The sequence below is a fragment of the Poecilia reticulata genome, linkage group LG22 (assembly GCF_000633615.1).
Source record: "Poecilia reticulata strain Guanapo linkage group LG22, Guppy_female_1.0+MT, whole genome shotgun sequence".
Lineage (NCBI taxonomy): Eukaryota > Metazoa > Chordata > Actinopteri > Cyprinodontiformes > Poeciliidae > Poecilia > Poecilia reticulata.
The window spans coordinates 17,891,004-17,909,994 of NC_024352.1; the positions used below are offsets into that span (position 1 = coordinate 17,891,004).

The 18,991-nt window shown below is 40.6% G+C and overlaps 1 protein-coding gene and 2 long non-coding RNA genes across 8 annotated transcripts in view; 2 read left to right on the forward strand and 1 right to left on the reverse strand.

The window, feature by feature from the left end:
* The window catches only part of LOC108165837 (uncharacterized), an 86,225-nt gene extending 80,159 nt beyond the window's left edge, over positions 1 to 6,066 (forward strand). The window contains exon 3 of the long non-coding RNA XR_001776152.1: positions 213 to 6,066. This is a non-coding gene — a long non-coding RNA (uncharacterized LOC108165837). The remainder of the gene's footprint in view (positions 1 to 212) is intronic.
* The window catches only part of meis2a (Meis homeobox 2a), a 98,586-nt gene extending 82,101 nt beyond the window's left edge, over positions 1 to 16,485 (reverse strand). For 4 of the 6 annotated variants that reach the window (XM_008399805.2, XM_008399801.2, XM_008399802.2 and 1 more), the window contains exons 1-7: positions 16,186 to 16,485; positions 11,463 to 12,359; positions 10,738 to 10,964; positions 9,133 to 9,274; positions 8,843 to 8,893; positions 8,520 to 8,570; positions 7,872 to 8,021 (exon numbers count right to left, since the gene is read on the reverse strand). In XM_008399805.2, coding sequence (XP_008398027.1) covers positions 7,872 to 8,021; positions 8,520 to 8,570; positions 8,843 to 8,893; positions 9,133 to 9,274; positions 10,738 to 10,964; positions 11,463 to 11,474 — 633 coding nt within the window. In that variant the 5' untranslated portion in view covers positions 11,475 to 12,359; positions 16,186 to 16,485. Of the gene's footprint in view, positions 1 to 7,871; positions 8,022 to 8,519; positions 8,571 to 8,842; positions 8,894 to 9,132; positions 9,275 to 10,737; positions 10,965 to 11,202; positions 11,390 to 11,462; positions 12,360 to 16,185 lie in introns of those variants that run through there. The other 2 variants (XM_008399800.2, XM_008399803.2) reach the window with 2 other exon arrangements.
* On the forward strand, positions 13,276 to 18,866 carry LOC103458765 (uncharacterized). The gene is made up of 2 exons (XR_532618.2): positions 13,276 to 14,564; positions 18,519 to 18,866. It is a non-coding gene; the product is annotated as an uncharacterized LOC103458765 (long non-coding RNA).
* Positions 18,867 to 18,991: the final 125 nt, after the last annotated feature.

Sequence of the window (18,991 nt, forward strand, 5' to 3'; positions counted from 1 at the left end):
AAACACAGGCCTGTGCCCAGGCTTCCCACAAACCTCAACCCACTTCTCAGGTCCCGCTATGGGCTTTTTCTTCTTCAAATACACAGAACATTTACACAAAACCTAAGGGAAAATGAATATGCAGAAGAGCATTCCAGGAGAGTTTTACCATTTTGTCCAACTTGAGTCTTTGAGGGTCTTTAAATTCCTTTTCTCTCTCGTCCCACCACCAGAGTCGTCCCCCTGCCTGCCCGCCGTTGTGCAGGAGTCAGAGTGAGCCGTACTGGAGCAGGACAGACAGGACAGGCCCAGGAGACTAACCGAGGTTTGAAAAGCTGAGCTCCTCTGGGAACAGAGTCCTGATGTGCTGCTGCTTGTTCTGCCGCGGAGGCGAGTCCAACCGCCGGTGCCTGTGAACGGGGCCCTTTTATCTGCTAAGTTTTTAGAGGGAAGGCGGGCTGTTTTCTCAAACAGCTTGGAGCTGAAAACAGCAGACAGAAACACACAAGACCCTTCAGACTCAGGGCTCCACTCGAGGCCTACTCAGCGTCAGCTGTTTGCCGGATGGCAATCAGATGAAGAGCTTGGAGAATTACTCAGAAGAGGGGTGAGAAGACAGGGCGAACAATGAACCATGCGTCGGATTTAACCCTGAGGAGTGAGCCCGGAGTGTCCATGTCTCTGCTCTGATTGTGATGCGTTCGCTCCCGGGGCCGCTGATCAACACATGGCAGCCGGAGCGGTTGTTGAAGTAATTTTTTTTTTTTTTTTTTTTTTTGCTCTCAACACTGTGTATGCTAAATAAAATCACTAATGTGGGAAAAGCCCATCAATCCCCTTGTCTTTGTCAAATGCAACCCGAAAGCAAGGAAGAAAGAGTGATGAAAATCCCCGGCTCCCTGAGTGCATTATGTATTTAAGCGGAGTTCGGCTGTGTGCTCTCAGGAAGAGCCGTTGTTGTGTTAATAGAAGAAAATGACTGGGTTGTACTTCCTCACAGTGATGGCGAGGCAGAGGACAGAGCTGAAGATCTACGCTGGCTTACTTATTCCATCTGAGCCTCTCCAGCCACAGCATGGTTTTAATGCAACGGCCGAATCGATAGGACTTAATTTAGCTATCATTGCAGAGTAATGTGTCATTTTTAATGGTGCTGGCACTAAATTAAATTCAAAGACACCTCAGCTAATGGCATAAAAGGGAATGATATTTTGCTGTGATTTGCTACCCCAAGGATTTAATGTGCCTGTATGCTGAGATATAGATGGAGATTTGTTAGCTTCCCTCTTAAAGACTAAAATGAGGACTGCAGCACTTTCAGACCTAGTAAAAATAATACAGAGGATACTTTGGACTAGATCACACATACCTTTTTTTTATTTCAACGGGCAGTTTGTCATTTTTAATTGAGTTAAGTTACGCGTGTAGTTTAGATTGGCCCTGGTGGCTAAAGCTAATGGCTAATAGGTAAAGGCCAAGACTCACAAGAATTTCAACTGCCTTAGACAACTCCAATCTCAAAAAACATTATAATCAGTGTATGCAAACTCTGTTTTATTGCCCTTCAAATGTAATGCATTAATCAGCAGAAGGTTATTTATTGTTTGTTTTGGTCAGGGGTCATAATCTTACAAGAGTCGACTGGTTTAAACAGGAATCAGAATCAAGGCGTAACATATAATCTTCAGAGAATAATATACAAAATAAACTAAATTATGATTGACATTAAAGCATTTTATTGCTCATTATTCAGATAATTAATTTAAATGCTTAACTACCCAGAAAAACTGGTATGCTGAAGTTTAAGCACATTACAAAGTGGTTTATTTGTGATTAGGAAATTATGAAGCGATAAAATGACAATCCTAGAAATGGAATGCGGTTACAAATTGTAAGGAAGTGAAATCTACTGGATCTTAAATCATTGTAGACTTTGCATTGAACAGTTTATGAGTTGTTTTTTTTTTTTTTTTTTAAAGGAAATAAAAGTGGCAGGCAGTGAATTTCCAAAGTGTTTCCTGTCTCAAACCCATACAGGCAAAAGAAGTTTTTCAGCTCAGACTAATTGTCTCACATCAAACTAAAGCAGTGTAAGAATCCAACAATTACCATTGTTAAATTAATAATAATTAGGTGATATTTTCATACATTGCTTTACTTTCATATTGGATTGTTACTCTGCCTGAAAACGCTTTAAATGTTCCATTCTCAAAATGCGTTTCACACAGGAAGAATCTTGGCGATGCACCATCTCCGACCTCCATTTCCTGTGTAAATATTAATTGAGCTCTGTGTAAAAACCTGCCCAATGCAAATGTAACGTGGCTTAAAGGTTCATAAAACCTTGTTGTGATAAACCACTCTAAAATCTAATGAAGACACCAAGAGCCCCATCAACAATTTTCTGTCTCTCAAGACATTGACATTTTACACCAGAGGTTAGTATCCATATATGTATTTATATCCACAATACATACTACTGAGTGCGGTTTGTTTATGGGCACCAAACGGTGGTATAAAGGGACGAAACGGCAACATGTGGGTACGGATTGACTTGGAGCCTCCGCCTCATGTCGGATTACAGTGCCTGCTGTGACTAAGGCGATCTGCCCCAGAGCAGTGGCTGTGAAAACCAGGTGGATTTTGGTGTAGGTTTGATATTACCTGCTCTTTACCTTTTACCAGTACTGAACTATCCCTTCAGTGCCTGTAATTGAACCTCTGCCCACGATCTTTGTGAGCAAAACAAGACCACAAATATCAAAACAAGCATGTTTTAACTTTCCACGTTACACGAGGTAACAAAAGCAACAGCCTCTCCTCCCCATGAATAATTTAGAGGGCCTCCGCGAGCTGCAGCGGGTGCATCATCAGACGGCGCACAACACAAACACACACAACCATTTTGTCACAAGCCCCGTGGGTCTGGTAAAGTTCAAACAAGTTGCAAGGAGAAAAAAAAGAGAGATTGTGTCACCCAAATAATCTTCAACCTACACCAAAAAACAGAGGAAGCAGCAAATGCTTCCAGCCCATGTGACTATTCCCTGAAGCTGGGCATAATTAGGAGTCAAACATGGTTCACTCTATGCTCTTCACTAATTGTGTTAAAGAGCAGTGTTACTGGGAGGAGGAGGTGGAAGAAGAGGAGGAGGAGGAGAATCCTGGCTCGCAAGTACAGATACACGCACAGGCTAGTACACACACATACAAATACACAACAGGACTGGATAGAGAGTAAGATACAAAAGAAGCACGGTCTCTAGAGACAAGCTTTTGCTGGTCTTTGCAACTGGCGGCTGATAATACAAGTTGTAATTAATATAAAAGCAGGAGACAATATGGGAAGAGAGGCTGGCAGTGCAGCGGGGCCACAGGAGAGCAGGGAGAAGCTTGCTGCTGTCCCATGTTTCTCATTTACAAACACCTGCCTGGCACAATTTTACTGTCCCCCCACCGCGCTCTGCCTACATCCCTAGGAATTTCAAATAAAATTGATTTAGCAGCATCATTGAATTTCACTTAAATTCCCTGGAAACCCGGAGAGGAGAGAGAGCAACATCTCTTTGTGCTGTTTGTTGGCGTGTGTGAACCGCTGTGTGTGCTCTGCAGCTACATGGGTGTACATACACAGAACAGCTAGCACACAGGGATGTAGATCATACAGAGGCTTGACGTCTCAAGATGCACATTAACGTAAACAGAGAAAGAAACAAAATTGGCTTTCATGTTTTTTTTTGTTTGTTTTTTTACTTGCTTTTGTTGGATTAGGTTCATAATTATGTGCAGCCACTTTACAAAATTATGAAGTACCCCTACTAGGTGCTTTACAGCACCCTGGTTATTGAGGAAAGAGTCCTTAATTTAGCAGCTAATAAATCACAACTGTATGTTATAAGCAGACAGGAGGAATTAATTTATTCCTGACAACTTTCTTTTAACCGGAATGCAGGAGCCACAATATGCAACCATATTTATCTTCAGAAAAAAAAAAAAAAAAAAAGGTTTTGAAACGTGACTCATGAACTGGCATAAACATAAATGTAATTTCCAAATAAGAATAGACGTATAAATGTCAGAATAACACTAACATTTCCATTTCATTGCTTGTTTTTATTAGTTCCAGCAAATAAGTCATAAACATAGATTTTTTTACACTATCATTAGCCGCATATCATGTCATTTAATCCAAGCTGATTCCAGAAGTGTCACGATATTAAAATGCAGGCTGTAAAATGGTTTATTGCATTCATTTTCGCTGCAGAAAATAAGTGGAGTGTGGGAGATGCAACAGGTGAGGATGATTAGATATGGCTTACAACGAGCATCCGCGTCTGAACCGTGACCAAAAGTGAAATTCAAGGCCACAAAAATTAAGAAATCACTACACAAAGGGCTTAAGTAAACAATGCACTGAGCTTCAGGGCGCCGCGATGTGCGGAAACAGACCAGACCAAAGCACCTATCTCCACTGAAAGGGCTCAAAATGAACTATTGCATTTGCTTTCTCACTTTACAGCTCAGCACCCCGAACCTGCACCAGGGAATCCAAACAGAAACGGTTTGTTTTACTTTCTCCCATGCCTGCCATGCACTGCTGAGATAAGCTGCACTATAACTATGGGAACAAGTAAAACTCCCCGAGGAAAGCTCTACAAAACAAAACGCCGGGACCAGAAAATCACGCAGAATTTTTTATGAAGCAAATTTTAAACTGTGCGGAAACTCATTCATTTCAGTCTGCAAGTAAAAGGGGAAAAAAGAGAGCTGCATGCTAATACGAAGACACAATGGCACAAGAAGACATAAAGACTAATTCATTAGAGCAGATAATACTCAGAGACTGTTAATTGTATTTGTCACCCTAATTGGATGTAGTACAGAGAGAAAAAAAAAAGAAATTTTGTTCATTAATTATACAGACATGAAAGGCACACACTGGCCATATACAGAACCTACACTGCTTTTTTTTTCTTCTTCTTCTTCTTCTTATCAGTCTTTGTGTGTAATCCGGCATCTTTTTTTCTTTCCCTAAATGGGATGGAGGGAAATATGGAGGGGCAATGAGTTGGGAAGCCCTGGGTGGGCTTACATATCTGAGATAGCCACAGCCGGGCGAGTAAGGGAAATCAACAGTGTCAGCAAGGCCTCATCCTGTTCTCACTATACTATAATCCAATCATCTGCAAGACAGTGCTGCATTCAAGTGTAAATAAAAGTGTGCTTATTATTCTCCACCGTCAGGTATAAGGAGGGGGAGGCAGAGCGATGGGGAAGGAGACACGCGGCAAAGAGCTTCATCATCTAGAGAAAAACCAACTTTCTTTTCCAAATGAGACGTAGCCCGGGGCTGTATATTAAAAATGCATATCAAAGCAAAGAGAGAGGAAAAAATGGACGTGAGAGATTCTAACTAAATAAATTAGCATATCTAACTATCAAACCAGCTTCCTCTCCTCAGTGAGACAAGGACAGAAATTAATAATAAATCAGAGCGAGAGTGAATAAATAGAATGGGGGGGGGGAACTTGTAAGTTGTGGATGGGGCTTCATCTTATGATAGAAATAGCAACTATTGTGCTCATTCATACATTCTATTGTGCAATATTTATCTCTAAAACAATAACTTATATAACCTAATAAAATCAATGTTACAACTCAGGAAAGAGATTATACTGCAAATCTGTCAGTTTCGCCTACATGTAGGTGAATATTTCTGATTTATTCTATGAACTATTGATAACTTCTATCCCAATTTTCTAATTTCTAGTTTTCTTATAAAAACATCATCACCGTGAGCATTTGCTTGCAGACAATGACAAAGTTGCAGTTTACAAAACTAAAAAAAAAACTAAAGAAAAATAAAAATAAAATTCCCAGTTCATGTTCATTTTAAACAACACAATACTACTGGGAGTTGGAAGTAAATATTTGACGGAATAACCATGAGTTTTAATTACAACATGTCTCATGTTCATCCAGTCAGAACCTCAATAGCATTGGAATTCACTGCACTGATATTTTATAAGGCTTTCATACATAAGGAAAGTCTGATTTAATAAACAAAAAAAAAAAAAAATATATATATATATAAGTGATCTCTGCAACCATGAATGCAAACAAGGAAAAAAAACACACGCGCACACACACACACGCACACACACGCACACACACACACACACACACACACGCATGCACATACACGCACGCACACACACAACCCCTCTTCAGCTTTGGTGAAATTCAGCCCAGCAGTTAAGGTGCAATAAAAAGTTCAGTGGTGCCACAGAAGTGAAATAAATCCCTCAAACCTTAAATGCCTAATGAGGTGGTCAGTCCAAACGACTCCCAGATAAATAGCCTGTCACGCAGCCTGCTTTGTTTATTGCTGCTCTTTATTTGCTTTATTGACACATTTCATTTTCTAATTATCAGAAATATTCATCACGCGTGGAGCCATGCAGAGCTGGTGTCTGAGGATCCATCGGAAATTGGCTTGAGTATCCAACCATCTGCCATGAAACTAAACAGGCCAGTTTATCTAATCTCTGCAATATAAACAACAGCATGCCTCATTTCTGCACTTGTGTTTGAGGATCACAGTGTTGTAGTTTGGTGTTTTTTTTCTTCTTCTTCTTTCCTTCTCAGATTTTCCTCCGGGTTCTCAGCCCTAAATAAAGCTCACCTGGTTGCATACTTGCAGCGGCGCTACATAAGCGACGGGACAATTGCTATTAGGCCTATAGCCAGACTCAACAGATGCAGCGCACAGACTTTGCATAACACTTAAATCTGCTTTAATTCCTAATAGGCTTGGCCTTGCGCAGCACAGATATTTAACCAGCCACTTTGTTACTCAAGCAGCTCATTTTTACTCCCACGGAGAAAAAAAAAAAAAAAAAAAACATTAGGTTTTATCACAGGCGAGCACAGATATCTGCTCAATCCTTCAGTGTCAGCCCAGTCCATACTGCGCAGGGAGAGTGGAAGCGGATAGTGTGTGTGTTTATTACACCGAAAATGCGCGATTTAAACTGGAGGATCGATCTTCAAATTTAAAGCTACTGTACTTCAGGTGCATATAATTGAATTCAGCCTTATGCAGCCTGCGGCCATAAAGCAGCAGCAGCAGCAGAGGAGAAAGCAACAGCAGAGCAAAAGAGAGGAAAAAAAAAACGCACGGCAAATCAATACGAAACAATTAAACACATTAACATCAACAGCAATAGAAGGATCCTCCAGACGGATCATCATACGCCTTGTGAACTTGACATTGATGGTAAGCCTTTAGCTCTGAGATGTCTCTCAGTAGGTTCCCACTTTCTCCACCTCTGCTCCAAAAATCCACAGATTTGCGAGCGCAGCCCCCCAAATATAAAGCTCTTCTTTCTTTTTTAAATATTGACCTAAAGCTGAAGCTTACAGCGCTGATACCCTGCTTTAGCTTTAAACCTGCGCAACTAATAATTGCCCTCTTCTCCCCCCCCNAGCGTGCGTTGCTCCACAAATGCGCGTTTTTCTACGCACCCACTCGAACCTCCAGCAACACAAGCCGCACAGGGACGCATCATGCACACATGACTGCTCCTAATCAAAAGACTAAAACAATAACTCAGTCTATTGTATCACATGTAGCTTTTGACCTCACAACATCGATTCCCCCCCTCACTCTCTCTCTCTCTCTTTTACTTGCAGAACAGAGCGCGCTTTATTTACAGACAGGGGTCACACTACTGCAGCGCCAAAGAGGCTGCTTTTATGAACGATATCAATCAAGTTATTATTTTTTTTCTTAGCAAAAACTGATCATTTTCCATAATGCATCCAAAGTAATACTCTCAGTCAACAGCAGAGACGTCACGTAAAACGCAGGAAAAAGTTGGATTACTTACGTGATCTGCGAGATTAGTCGACGATCCCGAAAGTTCTTCGTGATCTGACTTCGAGCTGCCATCCCGCTCATCAATCACTAGATCTATTGGCATTTTTCCTTTCAAACAGCTGATGTACCGGTGGCAAAAATTGTCGCACAGCTCATGCACCTATGGAGTAATAAAAACAAAATATAAGGAAGGGAGGGGGGGGAAAAAACAACAACAACAACACAACAGGATTCAGGATGGGGATGGAAAAGCAGTCAGTCCAAGAATAACTCAAATTAAGGTGCATAATCGGCGGTGAGGAAACAATAGTCAAATTGTTGCCGCGGTTATTATTATTCTCCCGAGACCCGAGCAACAAGTTGAACGGACAAAAGGGGGGGAAAAATAAACAGTGCGCCTGAAACGAGCGGCTGAAACTGAATCTGCGGATCAATAGCAGTGCGCAACGTGGGCAAAGAGCCCCTGACATTTTTCATCAATAGTTCCTCCAGCTGCGTCAATAATTGGTTAAATAAAACATTTTATGGTGTAAAAAAAAAAAAAAGATAATCCTAAAACTCTCACTGTCCTTGCTTTCGGTTTCTGTTTTATCTGGAACAATTTAAACATTGCATGAGCATTTGTTGAAGATCTGATGAGGTTATTGATATAAGGTACCTTTTCTAGCTCCAAGAGGTGAAACCGTAATACTTGTATGGCTTGTATCATCTGGAACAGAAAGCAAAACAGGCACAATTAGAACGGGAAATGGTCTGAATTTAATTTTCTTGTCATAAGGGAATTGTGTAAAAAAATAATAAACGCAGTTTATGCAATGGAAAGGGGAAAGCAAGTCGCTTCTCAAGCGTTATCACTTACTGGTCAGATGGGTTCGGTATAGGAATATAATGCGGATCTGGTGTCTGCGCGCAAGTTCAAATAATGCGCACTTTCTTTTCTTTTCTTTTTTTTTCTTTTTGAACCCAGAAAGGCACACTTACCAAATTATCCAACTCTGGATTTGATGAAAATAAAGGCTTTTCTGCTCGGACCTAAAATAAAGCAGAGATCAAAAATATATATATATATTAATTTCTGATTCTGTCCTGAAATCCTTTTTTTTCATAAATCAAACTTGTGAGAAACGTCAAGAAAGTTTTTCCACAGCAACTAATAAGTATGGTTACACCAGAAACACGGTGCGTCAGAACCCGGCCAATGTTGTGTTTTATTTTTAGTTTATTGTAATTTTTTTTTTATTTTTATTTTTTTTCAAGCTTGAAGAATGGACCTGTTTGGCAAAGACTGCGATGTCCTCGTTGAAGGAGTCTGAGGAGCAGACGTCGCCTCCCGCAACGCCGGGCTCCCTCGGAGTACACGTCGCCAACTCGCACTTCTCGAAAACCAGTGCGAGCAGTGGGAATAAAGGGTGACTGCAGAGAGGAGGGGGAGAAAATACAAGCAGCCTGAGTGTATACGAGCAGCACTGCAGCGGCTGCACGGAACCCCGCTGCAAAAAATGTCCCAGCGAACCTGCATGATTCTAATAAATCCTCACATTTCAAGACGCAGCTTAAAGAAGAAAAATAAAAATAAAAACAAATAAAGCAGCTCACGCAGCATATGCAAAAACCTCTCTTGTTGATTTTTTTTAATTATTATTTTTTAATTATTTAATTTCTACCATCGTTAAATTTACTCCTCATTAACCAAGCGGCTGTGTGTGTTCGGGGCAAGTCAACTTACCCGTGGCGTCTGCTTTAATATCATTTTATGAATTTAGAAATGAAAGTAGCTGTTCCGAATTGGAATATTTTTCTTCTTCTTCTACTGAGGTCAATATAATAATCGACTGATTGACAGTAGCATTTCTTGCAGCGTGAAGCCACAAAACTCCAAACTCACAGAGTGATAGATGTATTTGGAATTAATGAAAAAAAATATATATATATATATATATATGTATATATCCACATTACTGATACGATTCAGCAATTAGCCTCGCTATAAACCGAGTCTTGTAATTTTCCTTCCGAGGAGGCCTGCAGCGAAGATTCATACAAATAATAACATAGTCCATAAAAAAATAAGCATGTTTTTGAATGTAAATTATACTATCAGAAAAAAGAACATTACTGTTTTAACAATTGATCTCGAGATATTTAAATAATAAAAAATGACTTAGTGTCCAAGTTTTTCATTTGCAGCAAAGCAAAAGTGGGTGTAAACTGTTCCTGCACATTGAATAACCGTGAGAATAAAAGAGATTAGGTCCGTGGATTATAACACTGGCTGTGTAAGTATCAGTGATCAGTGGCTGTAATCATATTTTTCTCTTTAATTGTTTGAAAATAATCTTAGAAAAATAGCCTCCGGAGGACACACGGCGCGTTTTAACGCAGTCTGAGTGTGTGTGTGTGTGTGTGTGCGTGTGTGTGTGTGTATGACAGCAAAACTGTTTTATTTTTTATTTTTTTTAAATGTCAGCTAAACTAAAGCGTTAAAAATGCAGATTATCATTTTGCATTTGATATATGATTGTTGGCAGTAATAATAAAGCAACAATGTAATCAGCTTAAAATAGTTTTTATGTTTTCCTTGTGCCACATTTGAGAGCTTCCATATTCATTTACAAGCTCAGGGCTGATACTCTTGCTTGCTTCAGGCTTTTACAATGAGTGTAAAATTACACACCAACAAAACTCCCCTAAAACCGACAAGGTAGCTCCAAATAAAGCTCCAACCTGCACAAAGCTTCACTAAAACCAAGCGATGGGAAATAAACTCTAAAATTCACCCAGAGCTGCTAACTTTTTTTAAAAAAAAAAAGAGAGAGAGAGCGAGAAAGAGAGAGAGAGAAGTATTTAGTTGCATGTCTAAATCATGCAAAGCTTACCCGTAAATTTGATCTTTGTCCCTCTTTAAAACGTCGTTGACAGCGGAGCCCATGCTGGTGGGCATAACGTTAGGGTGGGGAGCGTGGGCTCCGTAGTGCTGGCTGGCGTGGAGCGGCGGTCCGTGGTTCAGGTGGTGGACCTGGGGAAGCGGCCGGGGCGCATGCGGGTCCCCGTACATGGACGCCGGGACTCCGTCCATCCCACCATAATGGGCCAGCTCATCGTACTGGGAATGAAATTGAAGTAAAAAAAAAATAAAATAAAAAATTAAAGCGAGCTCATATTTATATTCTATTATGTATTTTGAAAAAAGAAAAGAAAACATATACGAAAAGTATTTCTCTAAATAAAGCATGTCTGTCTCATTCTGGTTTTAAACAATCGCAATGAAGAGACTTAAAGCACGCTGCAGCCAGCGCAAAGCTGTCGAATATTAAGAAGCCGCAACTCAATTTTATCATTACCAGAAACATTATAAAGTTAGGTCGCTCCCTCTGCGCAAAAAAAACAGCGAAACAGTTCGGAGTCTCCCGTGAAACTGCTTCGTGGAGCCTTGTCGGGAAAAGTGGAGGCTGTCACTTCGCGTGGAGAGTGAAAGCGCAGCAGAAAAATGTCAAATAGAGCCGCTTTGATAAGAAAACTTTGTGAAATTGCCAGCGCCCCCGACTTACAAAAGGGGGTTGCGATCTGAGCAGGTAAAAGCGGAGTGAGATTTAAAACCTACCCTTTGCGCCATCAGGCTGCGCTCCAATAAACTCCCGAATCTGTCCGTATATGTTTAATATCCCAGATCGGAAAGTGATTTAGTGGCAAGATTCCCCTCTTTCAACCAACTTTTTGTGCGAATTCTCCTATTCGCCACTGTGGTTCAGTTCAAACCGTCGCATCGGGAAGTTTTTGCAGCAATTTTTTTTTTTCTCGTTTGCCTTCTTTCCTCGAAAAAAAGAAAAAAGAAAAGAAAAAAAATGCGCCAAAGTGAAGGTTACAATCGGCCCATCAACAACCTGCATGTAACTAAACTGTCGTGTCTCATGGCTTTTTGCCACTCCAGCTGTCAATCAAAGCCAGAGGTTGTCAAGGTAATGAATGAATGACGGTTGGTGATGATGTTCAAGAGCAGGACGAATCTTTTTTAGTCCGTTTTCATCCCGCAAGTCCGCGTCTCCTTTAATGCCTCCAGATCGCTATCTTGTTTTATTATCACCGCAAAAAAAAAGAAGAAGAAGAAGAAGTAGAAGAAGGGGAAAAAAAAGGTGTAGAAATTAAGAGAGTGCGATTCGGATCTCTCCTTTTCTTTTCCCCCGTAGGTATTTCGTCTATCTTGGCGAGACTGAGATGAGTGAGTGTCAGCGAGTGTTGGCAGGTTGGCTGCTGGCTTGCTTATAGAAACAGAGTCAGTTCGCAGCGCTGAGCGGTGGGCGAATGAAATGACGGATCCCGGAAGTAGCGGTGGCCATAGCCAGTCCTGCAGCAGCTCCGCACAAGAGAGAGGAGAGGAGAGACCAAATCCTGTGATATGCAGAGTGTCTATGCGAGGCGCGGGGACGGCTTCAACTCCACACTGGGGGTAGAAAAAGCTCGAAACTCCCACCCCAATCCCTGTGTTTCACCGAGCAGCGACCTGAGGAGAAAGCAGGAGAGGGCTCAGTGTGAGGGCGGATATATGCTCCTCCGAGTTCTACAAAAACACAACACTGGCTGCAACTCAACGGCATGAATATTCATTTGGGATAAGGCAACACAAGATCGTAATTGAAAAGGCGAAATTACGCACAACGTATCCAAATACACGCGCTGGGAATGAGGTCTTATCAGTGAGAGAAAACAAACAATTGTCAATAATCTGCGGGGAGAATGAGCTATTTATTGTATTAATACCGCGTTTAGTGCGTGGCGCTCATTTGTTTCATGTTTTAGGGTTTACAAAACTGATGTGCGGACTTAATATTTCCGTAATTCCTTCTAATCTCCTCCTAATTATTGCTATGCAGTGGCGCCACCAAGGGGGGCAGGTGGGGGGGAGCAACGGGGGCAATGGCCACCCCTATAGATCAGTCTCATTGTGATTATCATCATGTTTCTTGTATGGATATGAATTATTTTGTGTGTGTTTTTCTCTATACTGAGCCACCTTTAGATATCCAACAACAACACAGTTAAAAATCTACAATGGATTTCAGTTTTTGAGGTGCCAATCCTGGATTTTCAGCGCCTCCATTTTGTCACCACTTTATTTTTATTTTTTTTCTTATGGTGCCCATGTTGATAACATGTCATAAAATACTGACTTTATCACATGGCACTTTTTTCGTGGTTTTTGTCATCATGAGTATTTCTATAATGTATTTTAATTTGGCTGCTAATTGTTGCTGTGCATAGATATCACAGGGAGGAGACCCGATTTTTTTGTTTTGTCTTTTTTTCAGTTTATATGACTATGAACTGAAGAGAAAACAGGACAACGTTTGAACAATGTACAACATTTATTTATTTATTTATTTATTTATTTATTTATTTATTTATGTATTGTCTTTTACATTTCTTTGTCATTTTATTCACCTCGACATAAAAGCTAGACACCCTCTCCACATTTCTCCACCGGATACATCGAGTCGTCTTTCCTCGGCAACATCTTCTGCGCTGAAGAGTGTTGTTGCTAGCTGAACTTGGGACTTTTTAAAAATGATTATTTATGGTGAACTCTCCTTGCAGGACATTTCCGGTTTTGAAGTGTCACCCGAGGTTATGAATCAACCCCCACAACCCCCAAACCCCACTCCACCACCACATTTGGCCCTTTAAAAACGTTCCGAAGGCGATCAGGTCTTCTGCTATTTTGGGGGAAATTAAACACCCCTATCTGTCCACAATGAACTTTTCCAAAATGTTAAGAAAAAAGAGAGAGAGAGAGAGAGAAAAGCTTTTGTGGGGGGGGGAAACTAATTTTGCATGTTCCTTCCGCCCAATCCCCACTCATGATAGGAGCTTACCTCAGAGTAGTCAATTATCAAAGCTCCCCCAAGATCATCAATCATGTGAGAAGATTGAAGTTTAGAGGAGGAGCAACGCTCCCCGGCCATCGATTCCAATGAAACCCCCCTTCTACTTTTTTTTTTTCTTTTTTCTTTTTTTTTTTTTTTTTTTTTTTTTTTTTTTACTTTTAACCACAAAACAGAAGCAGGCCATCTATCCCTTTTAACATTTAGCTCCATCAGTGCTAACATGCCTTCGTGGCCGTATTGATAGGTCCAACGCATAAAGGCTCCATTTGGAGCTCGGTGACATTTTTTGATGGTGAAAATTAATTATTCACAGGTTAGGATTAAGCGCTCAGGGAGATGGGCTGTGGCTACTGTTGGAGGGTCAACAACTCTCCCAGCAAACAAAAAATGCCCAGCCAGTGCTGCATACGGGGGGCCGATTGCACAGACGGCGGAGTTGAGCAACAAAGGAAAATGATTTAATAAATGAAACCCGTGACAACAGTTATGTTTGTTGGCATAAAGTGAGGAGGGGTGGGGGAGGAAGGTGGGGTGTGCAGGACTGCAGGCTTTGACAAACGGCTGTATGTGTGGACATTTCAACGCGCAATACCCCGGGAAGGAGCTGCAGAGTTGCGCGCAGAGAGAGCCAGGGCGCTCACCGTCTCCAGGTCTCTGTGTGCGCTCTGTAAACACAGCCGGTCCGGCGCGCCGTGCAGCTTGAAGACTCTGATTCTCATAACCTAAATACTGCGGGTCTCATTGATTTCTGTGCTAACGGTTGCATTTCTTATTTTTATTTTATTTTTATTTTTTTCAACCTCTATCCCTTTGGATGACCCATGGTAAGTAGCAAACGCTTCACACTCACACACTTTTTTTTATTTTTTTTATTACGACCGCGCGTTCTCTTCTCGTTCTAGGCACAGTAAAATTGGAAAGTTTTTTCTTTCTTTCTTTCTTTTTCTCCTACTTCTTTTCAGGACTGACGTGTTTTGAAATGCAGTCCAGAATTAGTGACCTCTTTGGTGGATTCCTAAAAGAGAAATCTCGGCTGATGTTTTAAGTTTGCAGGCTTTTAGATTCTCACAAGCGATTTAATGTGGCAAAGTGTGATTTGCCCCGAAGAAACACAGAAAGAGCGTGTGTTATTATAAACTGCTCCAAAGGGACACTGTTAAACTTTTAACTTTTTGATTACTTTATTACGTCTAAGAAATGGACTACGTCTTAAAACTGTTTTAGAATTAAACGTAATTGTCTTGCAAATAGATTAAATATGCTTAACCCCGTCTTTTTCCATGTTTATAAAATAGAGCACACATTGCTGTTTAATCTCTTAATTTTATGCGAATCATCTAAGGATACAATACGTAATTACATCCAATTAAACTCTCAATTTGCAAGCGGAACAGTTATACATCTCTATTTTTTTAAACTAATAATAATAATAATTTCTGAGAAAATAAAAAAAAAGTAAAAAAAAAATAAAAATTCATACCAACTCTTGCGCGCAAGAAACAAATCAGAAGATGGCATTACCAGGCGGTAAAATTTCATCTGGTGGTGTCAAATTGAGGTCAGTTTAGGGTTAAAGCGCTCGGTGTCCATGTGGGGACATGGCCAGCTGCGTTTGGATTCATTAAAGAGGAGGAGGTGGGGTGGGGAAGGATCCATTTCAAGGAAAACACTGCTGGGACAGTCACCGGGGCTAAAGATCCCCCTGCATGTCACATCCTAAAGGTACAGCAGGACCAACGCTGCACAGCGCTCAACTTCTACTCATTTCTGATTACTCTTCTGCAGGATTCCTAATCCCGTATACACACACACACACACACACACACACACACACCCACACACACCTACACACGCACACACACACATATACACAAGCCTATTGCTAAATATGGAGAAAAAACGCATTGTTGATTTTAATTCCCCTCCGAAAAAGATCACTGATATCAAACGAGCTCCAAATCCTCTTAGTGACCTTAAACACTCCTGGAGAAACAATCGGCGCTCCGCTCGGAGGAACAAATAAATTCGCCCTAATCTTGTTTGTAACTTTGTTCTTCCTCTGGCCCTCTGCGGTGTTTGAGATTATGCAAATGAGCGAGGCTAATGTAAAGGGAGGCTGAGATAAGGCGGGATCGCAGGAGGACTGCAGGAGAGCCGCGGACAGTAAGGACCTCAAACGGTTTGATCCATTTTATTGGTCCTTGGGATTTAAAAGAAAAATAATAATAATAATAATAATAAAAAAAAAAGAATAAATAAATTCAGAGGTTGATGCATAAATTAGCTCAAATGCGTATTTTCGCGCCAAGTAAAACTAACATAAACATAACGATTTAGCCAGACCAGTAATTAAAACATAAGAGCTTTCTTAATTACAAAATGTCCTATATTTGTTTATAACTAAATAAATTTTTTTTCTTCTTCTTCTTTCTTATGAAGCATTACCTCAGTCCTCTGCATGTGAACTCCTTCTGACCCCCGAACTGAAATGTGACTATAAGCTCTCTCAACAAAAAAAAAAAAAAAAGGCACCGAGCAGCTCAAATACTTGTAAAAGTTTCGCGACTAACTGTAAATTCTTCAGCTCCAAAGCCTCATTTTCCCCTCCACCGATTCTCAGACTCTGGTGTCAGAGGGTCTGCAAAAGGAGGAGGAGGAGGAGGAGGAGAAAGAGAGGGGAGGCCAACACGAAATGTAACTGTGGCTTTTCTTTCCCTCCCTCACCCCCCCACCTCTCTCTCTCTCTCTCTCTCCACCTCTCTCTCTCTCTCTCTCTCTCTCTCTCTCTCTCTCTCTCTCTCTCTCTCTCCGAGGAGAGGAGAGAACAGCGAAATGTGCGGCGTTCTAGCGACACCTGGCGGCCGCAGCTAATGCAAAAGAGACGGCCGGAGGATTCCGTGGTGGGAAAAATACGAGGAGGCCCAGAAAAAAAAAGAGAAAAACTCTAATTACATATTTTACACGACTGGTTGTTTTGTTCAAAGATACGTGCTTAATTGTTTAAATAACATAACCAGGCACCGACTCATTTATCGCGAAAGAATAACAATGGCTAATTCAAATTCAACTATAAGACAGAAATTCAGATCAAAAAACTTCCTCAAAAATGCGATAGACCTTTTTGTTAGTTTCTCATTTTATTTTATTTTATTTTATTTTTTCTTTCTGCAAAGGTTTATCATTTTTCTCGTGTTTTACTGGTTGTTAAATATATACATTTAAATATTTGTACTGTAGTTTTAACGATTTATGTTCATTTCAGGCTTTATTTTAGGCTCTACTTATGGTCGAGTCTCCCGTGAGTTTAAAAACGTAATTGAGCCCACCAAAAAAAAAAAAAAAAAACGTTCACATCAGATTATCCCATTAAATTTATTATTATTATTATTATTATTATTATTATTATTATTATTATTATTATTATTATTATTATTATTAAATAGTATTATGTAATAATAATAATGTTTATTAAATAGTAGTATGTAATAATAATAATAATAATAATAATAATAATAATAATAATAATAATAATAATAATAATAATAATAATAATACAATCAGTATTAAATATGAGATATACATTTTTGGAAAAGACCAGGCCTCGTGTTTTTGCTCCACGTCTCAGTATCTCTGCAGCCAGCCTTGCAGAGCCTTGGAGCTCGGCTGTGACACAGTTCACGCAGGTCACCGCCGAGATTAGAGCCCGTCGTTAACGCCTGCTCCGATACACCAAATGCTGATTTAATGAGCTTCCATTGGCTGTTTGTCCCAGAATACCTGGTGAGCATGTGTTAGCAACGCCACCAGCCATAATCCTTGTGTTTCCTTTTGACACACGGCTTTAGGGGGGGGGAGAGATAGCCTGCAGAGACGACTCCGATTTCTTCTTCTTCGTTTTATTATTTCGAGTTGTTATTAGCGTTAAGACTGAAGAAATGAATTCCTGTATAGATATGTATTTACAGGTGGGCCGTTTGCAGCCATATCGCCAGCTGTAATTGAGAGAAGTTTAAGTGGAGGCCGGGAAACCGAGGAGTTAATAGCGCTGACCCTCTTGCTGTGCCACTGTCGCTCATCATTTATCAGGCTTAAGGGGCTTAAACACGCAGCGCAGGCCCACCTTTTATTACATATCAAACTCTCTCTCCTGCTCTTCGCTCTCTCTCTCTCTCCCTTATCTACATTATAAGAAATGCACGCATCGTTGGCTGTTATGCGGATTTGGAAACAGAAACATGTCCAATAAAGTCGCCCTCCTCCGCTGATCAGAGGAAATATGTCTTTAGGCGCTGCGCGCTTTAAGCCCCTCATTAAATTCCCTCTCTATACCTCTGCGTCCTCTTTGAGAGGAATTTAGGAAGCGCTCTGTTGTCTGGCCACTAAGTTTAGAGATCTTTAAAAAGTCTTCATGGTCTCATTATAGCCATGGAAGAAGTGACTGAAATTATTTGTCTTAGAAATACAAACGGCGTTGAAACGCCACTTTCAGAACAAAAACTAAAACAAATAAAATGTGCAAAAAGTCATACAGATTAAAGCTGCGTATGAACGCTTCGCTTTTGAAATGTGGTAAATGTGGGAGGGGGGACAGAGACACACCTAACTTTTAATAATAATATCTGATTTGACAATGTAATTATTATTAATAGCAGTAGTAGTATTTTTAAAACGTTTGAAATGACGATTTTATTGAATGCTTCCCCCCCACCCCCTAATTTATCTCCCTTTTTTTTGTTTGTTTGTTTGTTCTTTGTTTTTGTATTCCTGTGAAACTGCAGGTCCTTCCATGCCTGCATTGTCGGCTGGTTTCCTCCAAGGAGATCGCCGGGAAGTCAGCCTGAACGCAGCTGCATTCACGTGGAGCGACGCGTTTTGATATTCAGGTCACGCAGGGGAGCAAACACTGCGCTCCTGTTCAATAAACATCATTGATAAGGCTCCACATCCGGCCATTTACAAATACTGACGTTAACACTACCAGCAACAGCAGTTCATATTTTTGAACGCTCAGATTTGTCATTTTCAGATCTATTTAACTAAGTTTATTTAAAGTGAAATTTCAAAAATGCTTTTAGCTTTGGAGGTGTCCTTTATGTTGTGTCCACATTAAAGTCACAGAAAGTTGACTTTTGAGTTGTTCCTCTGTTTATTTCTACACACTGGCTCATTAGTAACATGCTAATGACTCCCCTCTCTCTCTCTCTCTCTCTCTCTCACACACACACACGCACGCACACACACACACACACAC